At 47.1% G+C, this 19,216-nt stretch overlaps 1 protein-coding gene across 1 annotated transcript in view; it reads left to right on the top strand.

Annotated features, from left to right (window-relative positions):
- Positions 1-19,216, top strand: part of NDUFA10 (NADH:ubiquinone oxidoreductase subunit A10) — a 60,761-nt gene that overhangs the window by 28,152 nt on the left and 13,393 nt on the right. The window contains exon 9 of the mRNA XM_053597472.1: positions 6,794-6,902. Within this exon, the coding sequence (XP_053453447.1) occupies positions 6,794-6,902 (109 nt within the window). The remainder of the gene's footprint in view (positions 1-6,793; positions 6,903-19,216) is intronic.

Below are 19,216 nucleotides of genomic sequence, written 5' to 3'. Positions count from 1 at the left end.
TGCTTCTCTTAGGGTAACGCTCTCCAGTTTTATCCATGTTGCTGCGCATGACATGGTTCCATTGCTTTTTGTGGCTGAGTAGTGCTCCTGTGTGTGTGTGTGTGTGCCTGCGCACGTGTGTATAACAATTTTCTTGATTCTTAACTTTTTTAGACAGTTGGAAGGAACAGAAAAGATTATGTGATAGCAACTGTGTGCAGCCCTCCATGCCTGACCCCTGCTCCCTGGCCCTGACGGAAGTCTGCTGACCTGAGATGCATGCAGAGCAGCCCCCTCGCCCCCCTTCAGTATTTGTAAAACCATACTAAGCACCTTGTATGCATTTTTGTTCAATTTCAGGTTACTTTCCTAATGTGTAAAAGTGGCCACATTGTACAAACAGATTTTATAACTATTGATGTTTTTGCAAAGTTGTTTTCTAGAGAATGTGTACCAGTTTGCACACTCATCTTCTGAATTTTCCTGAGAAGATATAAACAGCAAACAAAAACATAATTTTGACACCAGGGAAAAGTATTTGCTTTACTTTGCATTTTGTAAACACTGAACTTCAATTTATATTTTTATTGGTTCTTTATCTTCCTTTGTGAATTTTCTTCTGTGTTTGGTGGTCTTGTTTTGCTCCTCGTCAGCTACACTGGGCGCGTCGCGTCTGTGATGTTTCTTCTTCTGCTTCCTGTGGGCTTCATCCACTCGTCTTTCTCTGTAGTTTCCTCAGATAGAGGCTGAGATTATTGATTTTTAAATCTTATTCCTAATAGACTTTGGCCCAAGTATTCGACAAACCATAGGTCAAGAATATTTGGGGAAAAAAGCCATAATAAAAACATTAAAAATATAGTATAACAACTATTTATAGAGCATTTACTTTGTATTGTATATTATAAAGAAATGTAGAGATGATTTGAGGTTTGTGGGGTACGTGTGTAGGCCACAGGCAGGTACTGTACCATTTTAGGTGAGGAACTTGAATGTCCCAGGACCTGGTGTCTGTGGGATTGTTGGAGCCTGTCCCTGAGGACGAGGAGGGTGACCGTGTGTCCTGGGACCTGGTGTCCGTGGGATTGTTGGAGCCTGTCCCCGAGGACGAGGAGGGTGACCGTGTGTGCTGGGACCTGGTGTCTATGGGATTGTTGGAGCCTGTCCCCGAGGACGAGGAGGGTGACCGTGTGTGCTGGGACCTGGTGTCTGTGGGATTGTTGGAGCCTGTCCCCAAGGATGAGGAGGGTGACCGTGTGTGCTGGGACCTGGTGTCTGTGGGATTGTTGGAGCCTGTCCCCGAGGATGAGGAGGGTGACCATGTGTGCTGGGACCTGGTGTCTGTGGGATTGTTGGAGCCTGTCCCCGAGGAGTAGGAGGGTGACCATGTGTGCTGGGACCTGGTGTCTGTGGGATTGTTGGAGCCTGTCCCCAAGGATGAGGAGGGTGACCATGTGTGCTGGGACCTGGTGTCTGTGGGATTGTTGGAGCCTGTCCCCAAGGATGAGGAGGGTGACCATGTGTGCTGGGACCTGGTGTCTGTGGGATTGTTGGAGCCCGTCCCCGAGGATGAGGAGGGTGACCGTGTGTGCTGGGACCTGGTGTCTGTGGGATTGTTGGAGCCTGTCCCCGAGGATGAGGAGGGTGACCGTGTGTGCTGGGACCTGGTGTCTGTGGGATTGTTGGAGCCTGTCCCCGAGGATGAGGAGGGTGACCGTGTGTGCTGGGACCTGGTGTCTGTGGGATTGTTGGAGCCTGTCTGCGAGGATGAGGAGGGTGACCGTGTGTGCTGGGACCTGGTGTCTGTGGGATTGTTGGAGCCTGTCCCGAGGGCGAGGAGGGTAACCGTGTGTGCTGGGACCTGGTGTCTGTGGGGGTGTTGGAGCCTGTCCCCAAAGATGTGGAGAGTGACTGTGTTTGCTCAGAGCTGTCAGTTTCCCTCCAGTCACTGCTTTTGAGCATACCACAAATTTTGGTAAGTTTTAATTTTATTATCGTTTAGTTCAAAATATTTTAATTTTTTTTGAGGCTTGTTCTTTTACCCACGTGTTATTTAGAAGTGTTTCGCCTGGTCATTAAGTGTTTAGAGACTATCTAGCTATCTCACGATTTTCGACTTCTGGTTTGCCCTCCTGTGGTCCATGCGCGAGTCCTCTCTCCATTTAGGGTTATTCAGGTGTTTCCTGTGACCGAGAACATTTTCTGTCTTGGTTAATGTTCCCAGTGAGGTTCAGAAGAATGTGGATTCTCCTGTTGGGTGGAGTGTTCTAGAAATGTCAGATCAAGTTGATTAATGGTGGTGTTCAGGTCATCTGTATTTTTACTGATTTGTTTTTTCATTTAGCAGCTATCTTTTGTCTCAAATCTCATAGTTAATTGTTTAAGTGTCAACTCTGTATCTGCTCTGTATCTGAAAGGTATTTTGGAAATGATTTTTCTATTCACAGCACTTTTGCTGGGGGTTGGGGGTTCCTCATTTTACAGCCGATGAAACCACAGGTCAAAGTTCTGCCCTGCCATGGTCCTGTGACAGTTGTGTGTGAGACCGACCTCTTGGGCTGGGAGAGCTTCTGGTCCCCTGCGCCCTGTCTGGGGTCCTGTGCCACTTGGCGCTCCCTCCTGCCTCCTTCAAGCTGGAGTCCTTGTGGGATCACAGCCCTTCCATCAACCATTGTCCAGCTTGGCCCCTCCTTTTCCCTGCTGACCCCATGTCCTTGCCTAGGTCACACCCTGAAGCTCACTGTGTCCCGTTTTCAGAGACCCCTCTACGTCGTGGTTGAATCTTCTTGCTCTCGGCTCCATCCTTCTCTTAGGTATTTCCTCATTCCACCTCCTCCAGGTTCACTTTCAAAAAAGGTTACAGTGACCCTGTTTTGAAGGCTATAACCCAACTATAGCACAAGACTATGGGGAAAGGGCCAAGGAAGGGGAAGGGAGGGGGGGAGGTTATGGTGGAGGGAGGGTAATGGGTGGGGCCACACCTAGGGTGCATCTTAGAATGGGTACAGGCGAAAACTACTAAAGGCAGAATACAAATAAATGTCTACGTACAATAACTAAGAAAATGCCATGAAGGCTACGTTGGACAGTTTGATGAGATTATTTGTATGTGCTGTATATGAAACCAGCACATTGTACCCCCTGATTGCACTAATGTATGCAGCTATGATTTAACAATAAAAAATAAATAAATAAATTCTTCAGAAGTTGATCTTTGTTTAGTTGTAGATTCAACTCTTACTTCCTACAACTCAGCCTAAATCTGCCTGCTGCTTCCTCTTCTGCCAGGAGCCTGGAACTCTCCCCACTCCCTCTGTCCTCACCTGCCGGATAATCACCCACAAATTCAGGCAGTCTTCAGAGCTGGTCATAGTCACCCCCACCCATCTCTGGGAGACACTTGTTACTCACATGGACTTACAGGTGATCCCGTTTGTTACTGTCAGTCTCTGCTGGGCAGAGTGTGTCCCCAGAGGACGGACTGTGCGGAGGGGACGTGTCTGACTCGCTGACCTCCACATGGTGCCTTTTTCTGAACAGTCTGAAATGTGTGTTGATTTTATTCTACACTATGTCCATTGTTCGTGTTTTAAAATCATAATTTTAGTAGTTATTTAGCTTTGTGATTATCAAAGCATAGAGAAGGATTCTATAATTCCCCCAAAGTTTAGAAATTATACCAATTAATTGTTTTGGTTTGCTGTAAATGGTTTTGTGCTTTCCTTCTCCTGATTTTTTTTGCCCTCTTCCTCCCCTGTTATGGGTGTTTCATTACAGAGCACAGTGGAAATTGTGTTTATTTTCCTCTGAGTACCATTTTTCAATTTGGAGGACTCAAGTGAAAATTATGACCAATTTTCTAAGATAACTATTGTAAACATGCTGTATACCAGTTACACTCTGTGTCCAGAACCTGACCAGATTGTTGGTGTAGGGCATTTTTCTGCTGTCTGAGTTGCGTGTGTCAGCGTGTAATTACACTGTGTGTGCATGCTTCACTGAGAGACAGTGATTGCCCCCCTCCGTCCTGACAGCACTGTGCGTTCCTGGCGTGGCCGTCCCTCCTGACTGGCGCCGGCCGGCTGGTCTGGTCCTGTCATCAGGCCCATGCTGTTCAGGGCTCTGACCTCACCCTCTCTGCTACTCGGCGCCTGGGTCATCACACCATCCTTTTGTGTCATTACTGAGACTTTTCACTTAGCTCCTGGAGAATGTCTTTTGAATGTGAAATTCCAGTGCTGCAGAAACCATAGCACATGAGTTTGGGGACAGAACTTTAAAGTTCTAGACAATTGAAAAATGGGCTTTGGAAGTGTTTTAGGAGAAAGCGTAGACATTTTGTTAATTGGGAAACAGTTTGAGTCATAAAACATAATTTACTACTTTATTATTTTTATTTTATGGCTTCCTGTCTTTTTAAAAAATGTGGCTACGTACTTCATATTGTAAGCGAAGCTCTGGAATGTTTTATCTCATTGGCACTTCAGCTTGTGATATGAAAGGGATTCTCATCCTCAGTTTTGAATTCTTCTTAATTAAACGACGTTCACTGTGAACAGAATGTTTTCTTTCTCTGCTTTTTGCTCCCGTGTCTTTGTGCCTTGTTTATCTGAATCTACATTTTAGCTCTAGAGGTTAAGGTTGGGGGCTTTACTGGGGAAACACCACAGGCTCTTAAGAGTCACCCTTTAAGCTGTGATGGTAAATTGAGTCTAACAACTTTAAATAAATTGTAGAATAGTTGGAGCAGATTATTTTTTTAACCTTCGAAAATAGTTTGAAGCATACTGTGAATTTCCCAGGGGTAATTCTGGCCGAGTGTGCCTAGGTGGCGCTGTTGCTCTCTGTAGGCCACACGTCCTCCAAGCCATTAATTTCTTTCACATTTACCAGCATTTTCTTAGGTTTTTCAAACTATAGACAAAACCAAATCATCTTCTTACCTGGATATTTGTTAACATTAAACTATGAGCTTCATTTTTAGTTGAAAAAAAATTTTTTTTAGTAGACACAGAGTCTCACTTTATTGTGCTCAGTAGAGTGCTATGGCGTCACAGCTCACAGCAACCTCCAGCTTTTGGGCTTAGGAGATTCTCTTGCCTCAGCCCCCTGAGTAGGTGGGACTACAGGTGCCCGCCACAACACCCGGCTATTTTTTTGTTGCAGTTTTTCCGGGGCCAGGTTTGAACCCTCCACTCTCAGTATATGGAGCCGGCGCCTTACTCACTGAGCCACAGGTACCGCCCATTAGTTGAAATTTTTTATTGTGAGATAACTAAATGTTTCCCATATGTAATAGATGTAGAATAATTCTGCTTGTATTAACAATAAGATCTGTACTAGTATGTTATTGACGCATGCATAGGCGATTTTGGAAAGCCGCGTAGGAAGCTGACAGCACTCCCACAGGTCTGGAAGAGGTGACGCTGAAGGTTTACTTTGGTGCTGTGAAATTTAATAAGATACCCAGTTGTTTCTAACAACAATCAGTAAATGCAGTCTTAACAAAATATAGCAACTTTATGCCCTTTACAAACTTTCAGATTTGCTTGCTCGAATTTTCTAAAAATATTTTAATATTTTGGGACAGGTAAAATGAACTTAATATTAAAAGTCAGAAAGTAATCTTACCTTTCCTTCTGTCTGTAACAACCATTTCCCTAACCGTGTGTAAACTCACATAAGTGCGCTTAGGAAGCAAACACCGTTAGCCTGGCAGCAGCTCTGTGGGATGGTATCTGGGTCATTGGATTGTTGACTGCGTACGAGTGACGAGGTGTTGAGTAGGAAACTCACATGCTTCACCCTCCCTCACTTACAGTCAGCCTGTTGCAGGTTGTCAGTTCTCTGTCCTTTCCATGGAAGTGTGATCTGTGGACCCCAGGGGCCTGGGGTTCCAACTGGGTGCGTCTGTTTGTGGCAAAGTCTACCTGGGTGCTGTGGGGATCAGGCCTTGGATTTGCATAGTGGGCCTGGACTCTTTTCTCTTAATGTCTGGCTGAGAGCCAGGTACAATCATAGAATTTCCATTTGAGCCATTACGAACAAGAAACATCTCCTGCTTTTATAATTCATTAATGGGAAAGTGGGCATTTCAAATAATTATTTTCTGTTTTGCGCCCTTAAGAAAAAAGTTATTTTAACTTTTTTTCTAAAAGCTTAAAAAATACTTTTCATCTTTAAGTATTATGATTATATTCCAACTAAATTTAATTAAAAATAAGCAAATTGTAACAAAAGGTAAACCCTTCAGCATTTAGCAAAATGAAATAGGAAATTAAGGAGAGTATCTTGTGATCTCTCAGGGGTGCACAGTGCACACCCTGGTGGCCTCTGTGGGCTCTGCTCTTCAGGGCACAGAGGGAGGTGCTGGCATGGGGCCGGAGTTGGCTGCCCACTGGCTATTTGGTCCCTGCAGATCATTACTTCCGCAGATTCTGAAGGGCACCCTGCATGCACAGCGCAGATTCTGAAGGGCACCCTGCATGCACAGCACTGGGGCACAGCTGTGTGAGCAGCTTCCCGGGCCTGTTTGTCTCGTGTTTAAAGCATGCTCTGACGTCTCTTCTGTGTTTCCCAAACTGTGCTCATTCCTAGAGGTTGTCGTCCATAGGCAACTCCAAAACAGCAGCTCCAGACAGACCAAATGGTCTTTAGGATGAAAGTTTTGCTTCTGAGATGAGTGCTTGGCAGTGGATAGTGTTTATTTAATACTGGCTTTTTTATTTAGATATTTTAAAAAATCAGAACTAATCTTATTTTATTATCTTTATTTTGATGGTTTGGTGTGATCCATATTTGTCTTATTTTTTAGGGTTCAGGATAAATTGGAGGTGCTGAATTACACGACCATTCCTGTCTATCTCCCGGAAATCACAATTGGCGCTCACCAGAGTGATCGTGTCTTCCAGAGTTTCAGAGAGGTAAGACCCTGGTATGTGGGAGGCTGACCAGTGGGCAGGTCTATAGTAGTGGGACAGTCACTTCTGTAAAGGGGGTTGTGGTTGCTGTCTTTTGTTTGTTTTAGTGAGGGAATTCCTTTGGCATGGAGACAGGCCTCCTCGTCGCCTTACTCCTGCCTGCACAGCCCGTGAGCTCCTCAGGCATCAAGCAGAAGAGAAGCTTCTGTTGCCACAGTGGCATTCTTCATCAGGCACGTCGTACTGACACAAGGACGTTTTCTATTCTTTAGCTGTTATGAATTTATTTGCTTTCAAGTTTTACTCCTGGTGTATCTTAGTCTTTGCAACACCCCTGCAAATGATGGGGCTTCTCTTTCTGCATAGGGTTCCTCAGGCCACATGGGAGAGTATGGGGAAGGGGGCGGGGCCGGCAGTGAGGACAGAAGCCAGGAGGGTGAACTGTTTCTCTGCCCCTCTGGTCTCATCTCCACACCTTCCTAGTGAATTATTTGTTCTTACCGTGGTATGCAGAGTCATCTCAGCGAAATTCCCTTAAGTAGAGGACATTTGTAAGTTCTGTCCAGGACCCAGCAGCTAAGTGGGATAGCCTGGCTGAGACTTGTACCGTGGAGCAAGAGCACACAGTCAATTCTGTATCATTTGTGGCTTTGGTTTGTTACTGCAAATGTGTGAAGCAATTGTCTTTAAATCAGAATTCTGAGCTATGCCTTCAACATGTAAAATGAGTGTAAATTTGACCTGGGGGCTTTTGTGTTGCTGTAATGCTCTAAGATGATATTTGCATGTTCTCCCGGGCCCTAATCTGATGTCTGAGGACAGCCTGTTACTTTCTTACTTGAGGTACTTAGCAATTCATTTTAAGTATGGGTTGTTTTAAAAGTGGTTTTATTCAGCGTAGAAATTTGGGCAAACACATACCATGAAGATGTCACACAGTGGCGCCCGGGGTTGGCAGCCGCGCCTGTGTCTTCCTGTCCTCTGCGTGGGCCGGTGTGTGTGTGTTGTGCTGCATCGCCTTGCTGGTGGGGCCTACAGCCCTGCAGCGTGCTGGGCGTCTGGAGCTGTGCCAGCTCTGCACTGCGCCTTGGCGCCCTGCTGGCCACTCTCGCGGGGACAGGAAACCTGCGCTCTGCTCTGATGAATCGCCAGGCCCTGTTGTGTCTGTCTTGCCCAAGGCTTATTTTATTCTGTACGTGGTCATGGCACCTGCCTTGGTCCAGGCTGCCACCTTCTTAGCTGAGCCCTTCAGGGTTTCTAGTGAAAAGCAGACCCAGGTGTCAGTCCTGAGGTGAGGCCTCCTCTGCGGGGACAGGTGTGAGAGCTGCCACCCACGGTTGGTGGATTGGTGCCTCTTTTTGGTTATCAGACTTTGCTTCATTTATGTGTAGAGGGTGAAGGGCGTGCACAGATTCAGAATTGTTATGTCGGTAGAGTTTCTCTTGGAACATTACATGTTCTTCCTCTTTGTCTTTAGTAATGGTTCTCACCTTAACATTTACTTTACTCAGCATTTACATAGCTTCCAACTTTCTTTTGGTTAGTACTTGCATGGTGTAGCTGTTCTATTTCTTTTAATTTTAACCTTTCTGTATATTTGTATTTAATGCAGGTACCTTATAACCTGCAAACAGGGTTTTTTTGTTAGAGTTATTTGGAATGTTAATCCATTCCCATTTAATGCAACTATGATAACTGATAGGTTTGCATTTAAATAGCCTGTCTTACTGTTTTGTATTTCCCTGTGTTTCTGTGTACTTTCCCTTTCTGTCTTGCCTTTGTATTTTTTATTTTTGTATTTTTTTAATTTCATTTACTCCCCTCTATTTGCTTACTTATTGTCATTCTTTTATAGCTTTTAGTGATTAACCTAGTAATGAAAGTATTCATCTTTGATTTGTTGGAGTCTAATATTAATCAGTAGTTTTCTAGTTCCAGAACAATGCAAGGACCTCAGAATACTTCTCACTGCATTGGCCCAGCTGTCCCCTGGTGCTGTTCAGTCAGGCACTGTTGTGCTGCATGTGCGATGCTGCTCTGGTGCTCAGGACGGTGTTGCTCCTGCCCAGGCAGCTGCTGGTGCGGGTGAACTCGTGCCCACCTGCTGTTGCTCACCCTGTCTGGGCTCCCTGCTTCACACGGGATTGTGGGCCTTCTGCCTGAAGAATTCTTTGTTGACAACACGTTCTTGCACTTATTATTTAAAATGGTCTTTTTTGATCTTCATTTTAACTATTTTTTTATCTTGTGATATTGTAAACTTTTAAAAAATGATGAGAATAGCAAAAGAACTTTCCTGAACCATTTGAGAGTGAGGCATCACTGTCATGCCCTGTTAGCTTCCAGCATGGCCCCTGTGGTAGGAACGTACTTGGCAGGCCCCAGTCTCTGCCTCCTGGGTCAGGTGTGTTTTCATGAGTCCTCCCTTCAATCCTGATGCCCACTGAGGTTGGAGAACTGCTTGAGTGTGGTTCTTACAGTCAAGGGCATTCTGCTGCACACCCGCACCACAGCTGTCCCAGTGGGTGTGAACTCATGTGTCCCTGCCCGCCAAGCCGCAGGTCCTGCTTGAGGGTGTTCAGCGTCCCAGTGGTGCCCTTCAGAGCAGAGGTGTCCAGACCGGCTACTGGAGCGTGTGGAGGTATTTGGTCTGTTTTTTCTCTCTGAATCTAGTAAGTTCTCAGGCTTTCCTTGACGTTCAAGACCTGGACACTTGGCTTAGCACCCCTCAGTTTGGCCTTGTCCGTCTTCCCCGTGGCTGGACTCAGGAGAGAACTCGGTGCATCTCTTAGGTGGTGGACACTGCCTGCATTACCTTTGGTCACCTGCTCAAGCGGTGTCCTCCTTGTGAAATTACTCTCTTACTCTTCAGAATTAGTCTGTGTTTGGGGAGGAAGTACTTTGAGAATATAGAAATGTCACCTAACATCTGTTGATTTCCCTGGTAAGTTAATTATTACTGTGATTCTGTCACTCCTTCTACATTATTAATTAGCATCCTACTATAATGAAATATTGTCTCTTCCCTCATTTATTTATTTATTCATTCATTTATGTCACAATGGACTCTTAGATTCCTATTCATTTATATACATCTGTATTTCTTTCTTTCTCTGTATATATTGAAGAGCATAATTTGTGCTGATGTCTCCTATTCCAGTGGGAGGCACCCAGGCTCATTCTTGTGTTTTCTGCTCTACACCCCTCCCAGGTGGGGAGGAAGCTCGCTCTGGGTCTCAGTGTGTCTGCCCTGTTTGCAACAGCTCCTGTCTCTGCCACTGCGGCTCCCCCATCTACACCCTGCCTGTGTAGATGCACAGCCTACCTCGCCTTACACATGGCTTCGGGACCGAACTTGGAAGACAGGAACACAGTCTTCGTTCTTCTGGGATCGTTCTGTTGGGTATAGATTCTGAATTGCCTGTAGTTGTCTTTTAGTACTTCCAAACTCCAATATTTTATTCTTCTGGATTTCATGTTTCTAATGAGAAGTTAGCTATTGCTTTTTTGAAGATAATGTTTCTTATTTCTCTGGAGGGGTGTTTTCTTTCTGACTAGGTTCTGCGCATGTTCAGTTCTAGAGTATGTGCACATGGGTGTGCACGTGCCTCTGTGCTGACCTCTGACCTTTGCCCCAGCGGTAACATTGCCCACATTTTGGCTAATGATGGTTAGTGTCGCCATCCCCGTGTGTGCTCTCTGCTCCCTCCTGGGGTCCACTTAGTCGTATGTTGGGCCTGTTTACCATGCCTGTTCCTTTTCCTGTGTTTTTCATTCTGTTGTCTCTAAACTGTCTTCCAAGTTACTAGTCATCTTTTCAGCTCTTTCTTGTTAGGCTGGTGTTTCCTATAATTGAGCTGTTTTTGTTGTTGTTGTTATTGTTGTTGTTTTTAGAGAGTCTCACTCTGTCACCCTGGGTAGAGTGCTGTGGTGTTGCCGTAGCTCACAGCGGCCTCAAACTCCTGGGCTCAAGTGATCTATTTTACTGCCTCAGCCTCCTGAGGAGCTGGGACTACAGGCGCCCGCCACAATGCCTGCTAGTTTTTCTATTTTTAGCAGAGGCAAAGTCTTGCTCTTGCTTAGGGTGGTCTCAAACTCCTGAGCTCAAAGGACTCCTTCCGCCTCGGCCTCCCACAGTGCTAGGATTACAGGTGTGAACCACCTCATCCAGCCCTTATATTCGAGGTTTTAATTTTAATCACAGTTCTTTTTGATTCTAGAATTTTCATTCTTTATAATTTCAAGTTCTCTACTGAAATTAGTTTGTCATCTAATTTCTTGAACATATTGATCACAGTTAAAGTTATTCAATAATTGGAATATCCTCTCTTTCAGCCCTGTTTAATTATCTGATTTCTTTCTCTTTTGTCATTTACCCCCTTTTTTTTTGGTATGCCCAAGAGTTGGTGTTCTGTTGGTTGTTGTTTTCAAGTGATAGTCATTACTTTTGAGGATTGTGAAGGTATCTCTCAGCAATAGTATCTTGCTGTTGGGGGATAGACCTCCCTGTCTTCTGGAGGAAGTTTAGTTAAACTTCCTTTAAAGTTAGGAAAGGTCGTGTGAAGCCAGCAAGGGCTGATTGACACTGAGCTTGAGTTCCGTGAGGTATGGCATATTCCAGCATGGCCCTTCCTGAGGCCATTTTTAATAGGGTCCCTTTTTAATGGTGGGTTCTGGACTCACGTGTGGCTCCCTGCCCTGCTGCTTGCTGCTGGACGCTCTGCCCAGCTCCTCAGTCTCTGGTCCTGTGGGAGTGTGGAGAGGGCCCGTTCTGTGAGCAGCCCACTGGCTCCCTTCTTCCCAGGACCCTGCAACCCAACCCCTCCATGTCCCAAGGCCTCTGCACAGAACTCCTCCGCATGCTGCCCTCTGTTGTTCTGGAGGGCGGAGACGGTCTGCACAAGCCAGTCCACCACACGGCGTGTCGGCTGCTTCCGCCAGTTGTGATTTCGTCATCACTTTGTTTTATATGTTTTTGTTTGCTTTTTAATTTCTGAGCTTTGAAGAGAATCTTTAATATCAGGCGGTGGTTTAATTAAATGTTTAGAAATGTTAACATTTAAATTAATATTTAAGTTGAGGAAATCTAATTTTTAAATTTCTAGGAACTTTTAAAAGTAAATTTCCTCTTTTAGAACATTTTTAGACTTACGGAAAAATTGTGAAGATAGTTCTCATTTAACTCACATCCAGTTTTTAATATTATTCTTTTATTAGTATGGTACATTGTTATAATTAATGAACCTGTACTGATGTTATTAACTAAAGCCCACACTTTTATTCACATTTCCTTTGTTTTTCCCTAATGTCCTTTTTTGTTCCAAGACCCCATCTGGAATACCCAGGATGTTAGGTCATGTGTCTCCTTAGGTCCCTCTTGGCTGTGACATTTTTTCAGACTTCTCTTGTTTTTGATAACCCTGATAGGCTAAAGGAGTGCTGGTCAGGTCAGACGGGGCTTGTCTGAAGTTTTTCATGATTAGACTGGGCTTATGTGTTTGGGGAAGGAAGACCGTGGGCTGAAGAGCCGTGGTCACCACTGCCACCCGACGTGGTCCCGGTCACCTGGTCCCAGTCTCGTCTGTCAGGTCTCTCCATTGGAAGGTCACTCTCTCTGACTCCACGCATACTCTAGGCTTTGTATTTGTCTGATGAGTAAGAATTGTGTGATATTTAGAGAAATTTTGTTACATAAATACTAAGTTGCTTGATGTGAAACACCAGTAAGTTGAAATTGAGCAAGTAATAATGAACATTTCTCTTTAATTCACAGAATTCTCTTTGTCCATTAAAACAAAAGCAATAATTACCTGGAAATGACATTGAGCTGTAGAGATAAGGAAAGCCCCCCACAGGTTCCCTGTGCAGCCATCAGAGACCTGGGAGGTGCGGGCTGTGGACCCTGTTTCTGGACGGCCTCTGCAGCACAGGCACTGTCTCCTCCGCTGCCTCTGAGCCCGTGCCCAGGGCCCTCATCACAGCCCCTCGCAGACAAGGGCCTGCCTGCGCCTTGCTGCAGGCTTCCTGCTCGAGTCCTCTGGTGCCTCACACGTGGGTGCAGCCCCTTCCCGGGAGCAGGAGGGTCGGAGAGTTTTCATTTGTAAGGAAAGGCCCAAAGTTGGGAAGAGTGGTGGGCTCTTTTTATGTGATCATCCAAACAGACAGCTTCTGTTTTTAGCAACAGTTTCTGTTAGATGTCAAGGGGAAAAAACAATTGTTGCTTTAAAAACACATTAGAAAGTAAAATCCTAACTATAAAACCTATATTTTGCACTGTATTTCTTCTTTTGGAAATGAATACTCAAGGTTTAGTATAAAGGCACATTTCCATGAAAATGCAGTGAGGTTGCGTTCTTTCTTTCTCATTCCTGCCAGTTTGGTGGGGACAATAGGCAACTTGGCAGAGGGTAGAACGTGCAGAAGGGAAGGGCCTGGAGGTGGGACCTGCTTGGGATGGGTGTGTGCACGGCCAGGACCCAGGCCAAGGGCAAGGAGCCCGCTCCGCAGCACCCGAGTCTCAGGGATACCAGAAAGGCACAGGCTGCTGTGTCGGGTCGGGTCAGAGCTTGAGGTTCTGAGGTGCAGTAAGAATTACCGTGAAGTTTGAATTTGCTGACCAAGTTAAATACTGTTTCTAGAATTGTATGTTAGAAAACAGAAGTTGTAAATAAAGATCTGACAAGAATCCAGCTATTCAGAAAAGGTTTTGCCTTACTTTTATACTTTACAAAAGATGACTGGAATTAAAGAAAATAAAATCCAGTCTTTGGCACAGGTGAGGTGGGCAGACCATTTCCTGACACAGTGGTGGCGAGGGAGCCTGTGTGGCAGCAGGTGCAGGGTGAGTGCTGTCCACATAGGGGCCGGGACCCTGTCCTGCGGCACTTGACAGATCATCAGTTTGCTGCAGACAGTGTTTGGGGACAGACGTTTCAAAAGAGAAAGAATTTTTTAATATTAGGGCAAAGCATGTTTTTGTGGCCATTTATTTTCTGAAACCAGTGGAGGGCATGGGGTGATTTTTTTTTTTTTTATGGCAGTGGTCCTTAGAAGACTGTACCTACTTACTAGGCAGTTTCTTTTTTTTTTTTTTTTGTAGAGACAGAGTCTCACTGTACCGCCCTCGGGTAGAGTGCTGTGGCATCACACGGCTCACAGCAACCTCTAACTCTTGGGCTTACGCGATTCTCTTGCCTCAGCCTCCCGAGCAGCTGGGACTACAGGCGCCCGCCACAACGCCCGGCTATTTTTTGGTTGCAGTTTGGCCGGGGCTGGGTCCGAACCCGCCACCCTTGGCATATGGGGCCGGCGCCCTACTCACTGAGCCACAGTTTCTTTCTTTTTAGAATTTTTAAAATCATGTTTAAAATATGTGTTTTCACCAAACTCCACCAGCAACATGAGAAATTCATCCAAATTAATACTGTAAAGGTAATAAAGTTACTAAAAACATACCTCACAATTCCATGAGAAACTTAAGGGATGTGGAGACGTGGAAATGTGGGGGGGTGTCCTCCAGGTTTCTAAGTCCTGCGTCTCACCTGGCAGTCTCAGGAGGCCCTCGCTCCCACTAGACTCAAGCACGTGTTACAAAGTTGTGTGGTTACATGGTGTGTGTGTCTGTGGACCCTGAACTGTTGGACGCTTTGTGTGAGAAGTTACTAGGCGGCCCTTTCCATCTTTGGAAACAGGAGCAGTGCTTTGACCCATTTCTAAAATTAAGTATTGTGGTCTCCTTTTGTTTTCTAAGATTTTCCTGAACTTCTGTCGTGGGTGTTTTGTAGTTTAGCAGGATGGTTCCAGATTTGGGTTTCTTTTTATTTATGCCAGTGCTTTTTGAGTTTTGTCGATAGGGTCTTACTCCTTGCTTACATTTCCCATTGCTTCTCTTTCTTCAAACACTTTAAACGTGGCTACTTCTGTTTCTGGAGTGTCTCCTGATCTTGTTGCTGCTTTTCTCCAACTTCTTGGCCCTGTGTTGGAGACAGGATAGTGAGCTTCTGCGAGTGCCTCCTGAGGCTGCCAGCTGAGATGCAGGGCGCCCGGCTGGCAAAACTGTGGGGTATAGGGATGGCCAAGTCTTTTGTTGAACACTTTGCTAACCTGTGGCCCTACTCAGAGCACTGCCTGCTGCTGCAGCCTCAGATCTCTAAGGAGCAGGGTCTCGTGGCGCCTCTGCTGCTTGTGGGATTCCAGCCATGGAAGTATCCTGAGTTTGAAGCCCCCAAGCCAGTGTGGGGCCGGGCTCTGACCTGTTCCTGTCCTCCCTCCTCTGAGGGTACTGTCCTTCTAAGAGACACAGGCTTTGTCTTCTGGCTCCTGAGCAACCCTTAGCATGTCCCTAGGACAGCTGTAGTTGCATCCCACCACTCTGGTTTCCAACTGACTCTTTATTTTCAGCCCCTTGTGGTTTCTTAGAGGGCTCCGCTGTGTAGTTAAGAGCATCTCTGGAGGTTTCCAGGAGGTTTGTCAGGCGTCAGGGATGGAAGGCACTACTGTTCCCATTTACAGCCTGGAGTTCTGGTCTGGTGACAGTCCTCCCCTTCTGCAGAGGAACCCTCTGAGTCAGAGTTCCTGTGTCTCCCGTGCCCGTGCCCGTGAACAACCCCACGATGGGGTCCATCAGATCCCACACACGGCACATCCAGGAAGGCTGGTGGGTAAAAGAAGCTCTGCCTTTCCCTATAATCGGAGAGCTCTGTCTAGGAGGGTAGGCAGGCATCTGGGGAGCTCTGAGGTCTTCAGAATGACAGTTTACCCTGAGCACATTCCCACTGTGTGGGACCGCTGAGCCCTGGGACAGCACCAGGGAGCGCCTCCAAGTCCTGCCCTCAGGAGCTCAAATCCTATAGGCAGGTGATAAACAATGGGGGGTGGGAATCTGGGGTGGAATGCTCTTGTGTGAAGCGCTCTGGTATGAAGAGAGCTATCAGGTACAGCGTGAGAGCAGCCACCCCTCAGGCAGGGCAGCCACCCTGCGGCTCTCAGTATGGTGGGGCAGGCACAGAGGAGCTGGAGAGGGCAGGAGGCTGGTGCAGACTGGGGCTGAACTCCGGTGAGGCCATGGCTTTGAGAGGGACTCAGTCTGAGTTACACAGTGAGAGGCTCGCTCTGTCACCTGGTTGGACTTCGATGGTGGAGGAGGAGGCAGGGACTGAGAAACATTCAGGAGGTTCCTTGTGGTCTGGGCAACAGGTGCTGATGCCTGGGGCTGGGCCCCGTGCAGGTCGTCCTCCCCTTCCTGAGAGCCTCCACCTACCAGTGGCAGCATTGCCCTTCCTTGCACAGCCACGCTGGTTCCTGCTTCTGATACACATGTGGATCATTGAAGGTTCTCGCATAAGAGGGTTGTCAGGGGAAAGGTGTTTGGGTGGGGTGTGGGCTCATGTCTGCACCTGGCGGGGAGCGTGCCCACATTCACTCCATTCTGCACCTGGCGGGGAGCGTGCCCACATTTACTCCTTTGCTGCCTTTTAAGACTTGCATCTGTGATACCCAGAGAGGAGGTGAGTGAATGTAGACAGCATAGGGGCTGTAACCGGGGGTGGACTGCTCAGGTGCTGGGCGATGTCGTCGTAGGGTTCTAAGACAGGGCATTGCTCTTTGTGACATATGGACCTCTGTGTGAAGCCTGTAATTTGGGAGCTCCAGACATTCTTATTCATGAATATCTTTTTGAGACCCTATGCTTAACTTAATTCACTGTTTTTAGAATGATCTCAGAAAGGGTAACTCCTGAGAGCACTTCCCATGGAGCTCTGCGCCACCCAGAAACCTGTCCAGCGGGTCTGAGCAAATTCATGTAGCAGAGCTGCTATTCTCCCTTTCATATTAAAAGAGAATTCCGTGTCATTTAAGTTATACTTTTCATTGGAGCTCAAATTCCTTTATGAGAAGAAACTCATTTTATGGAGTTTTAAAAACATAAAACCAGTGGGAAGACTGAACCCTGGGGGATCTGCAGGTGCTTGCCCACACCTGTTTCAGCAGCTCATCTTTTTGAACTTGTTCCTCAGCGGTTCAACCTGGTTTTAATAGAACAGCCAATCTTTCTTTATAGACTCATTCTCGGTAAGTTTCATAGCTTTATTAGATTCTGCAATCACCGTAACAAGTACGACTGGTGTGGCAGTACTCGGGGTCCAGTCTGTCCCTTGCTGTGGGAAGATGCCCCGGCTGCTGTGCTAGGCCTCTCCTCTGCTGGCAGCTTCCTTCTTGTCCCCAACTGAGCCTGGCTGAGCCCAGCTTCCAGGAGCTTAGGAGACCCTCTGGGGTGAAGATTCCCCCTGAATCTAGATGGAGTCAGGGGCTCCAAAATGGTTGTCTAGGGAGGGTCCCACCAGCTCATCAGGGTGCTGCTTGGAGTCTTACAGTTTGGGCTTTGGGCCTTGTATAATCAAGAGGGCACACAACTCCTGGTCGGAACACAGTAGTCTGGTCAGTTAAGATGGTGTTGCCAATATCCTGGGAGTGATTTTACTGGGGTATCGAGTCCTTTCTGGAGCTGCCTCACGGGCTCCTCAGTCCTATAGCCTCTGAAGTGTCTGGGTCTATGTGGAGTCATGCTGCTCCATGTACCTGCTGGTCTCTCTCATGTCACCTGTGGAGGGAGCTCTCCCTTGTGTGTTCATCAGATGCCCATTTGCTGCATTCGGTGTCAACACTGTGCTGAAGACAGTGACACGACCCCACATGGGAATGGAGACATGTGGGCGTGGGGACTCCTGGCAGGGAGGGAGGGATGCATGGTGTGGCTGGAGTGTCCTAGAGACCCTCACAGGGCCAGGAAGGGTCTGGGATTAGCTGAGGGAGACGGAACAGCTGTGGGGCCGGGGCTGCTGTGGGTATTGGGTGAAGGAGGGGACAGATGGGGCAGGGGCAGGGCTGAGCCAGGAGAAAGCACAATCTTGGCCGAACGTCTGCCTGTGGGGCCTGTTCTCCATCCTCAGCTTCACGGAGGTGTGGGGAGTGTGAACTAACCCTGAGGAGTGACCTGTCAGGTCCTGGGTGACCTTGTGAAGGAAGGTCATTTGAGTGTTGATGGAGTATTTAGGAAGTTCTCAGGGACCTTGGAATTTGAACCAGAGTTTAAGATTTAGATTTTGATGCTTTGTGGCTTCAGTTAGAACAATTCATTGACGATAAGAAACCTTGTGAGGTAAATTTTCAGTAGGAAAATAAGAGTAAGGCTTGGGAAGTTAGCTCAGGGTAATAAGCGAGGAAATGGAAGCTGCAGGGGCTGGGTCCCTGGAGGGCTTGGCGCTCTTGTGGTTGGTGATAAGAAGGAAGCCTGGACGCTGAACCGCGGGTGTGAAGGATTAACCGTGGCCTGCGGGGTGGAGGAGAGAGGCTGGTGGCAGTGACACCAGTCTGGGGGAGGGATTATGGGTTGGGCACTGGAGTGTCATGGGGTGAGCAGGTCCTGAGGGGCAGTGGGAAGAGCAGAGGCAGGGGCCGAGGAGGATACTGCTTCTGCTGATGATCACGGTGGTGGGCAGTGCCAGCGAGCTCTGAGCACCTACTGCGTACTAGGCGCCATGCTACTCCACAAAAGGCCCCATGATCACCACCCCGTCTGCAGGTGGCAGGCCGAGGGGCTGTGACAGCCTCGCACCTCCTTGGAGGCCAGGGCTCACCCCTGCACAGGTGTGGCTGGCAGCCAGGCTGCCTCCTGACCTGCCTCCTAAGGAGTCAGTGTGGGTCAGTGTCCTGCCCAGACCGGGGATTGGAGTCCTCAGGGAACAGTTTGTGTGGTGAGTATTTCTCCTTGACTTTGTTGGTGACATAGAGGCACAGATTAGTAAAGATCTTCCCAGAAGAGAAGGGGTCTTAGATTCTTTTTTTTTTTTAATTATTGGGGATTCGTTGAGGGTATAGGAAACCAGGTTACACTGATTGCATTTGTTAGATAAAGTCCCTCTTACAATCATGTCTTGCCCCCAAAAGGTGTGGCACACATGAAGACCCCACCCCACTCCCTCCTTCCTCTCCCTGCTATTCCTTTCCCCACCCCTCCCTCCTATCTCGCGCTGCTCTCCTCTTCCCCCACCCCCACCACGTCATTAATTGTTCTCATATCACAGTTGAGTACATAGGATTCATGCTTCTCCATTCTTGTGATGCTTTACTAAGAATAATGTGTTCCACTTCCATCCAGGTTAATACAAAGGATGTAAAGTTTCCATTTTTTTAATGGCTGAATAGTATTCCCTGGTGTACACATACCACAGCTTATTAATCCGTTCCTGGGTTGGTGGGCATTTAGGCTGTTTCCATATTTGGGGGTTGTAAATTGAGCTGCAGTAAACAGTCTAATG

The sequence above is a fragment of the Nycticebus coucang genome, chromosome 7 (assembly GCF_027406575.1).
Source record: "Nycticebus coucang isolate mNycCou1 chromosome 7, mNycCou1.pri, whole genome shotgun sequence".
NCBI classification, from domain to species: Eukaryota; Metazoa; Chordata; class Mammalia; order Primates; family Lorisidae; genus Nycticebus; species Nycticebus coucang.
This window is presented reverse-complemented; position numbering and strand designations above follow the sequence as displayed.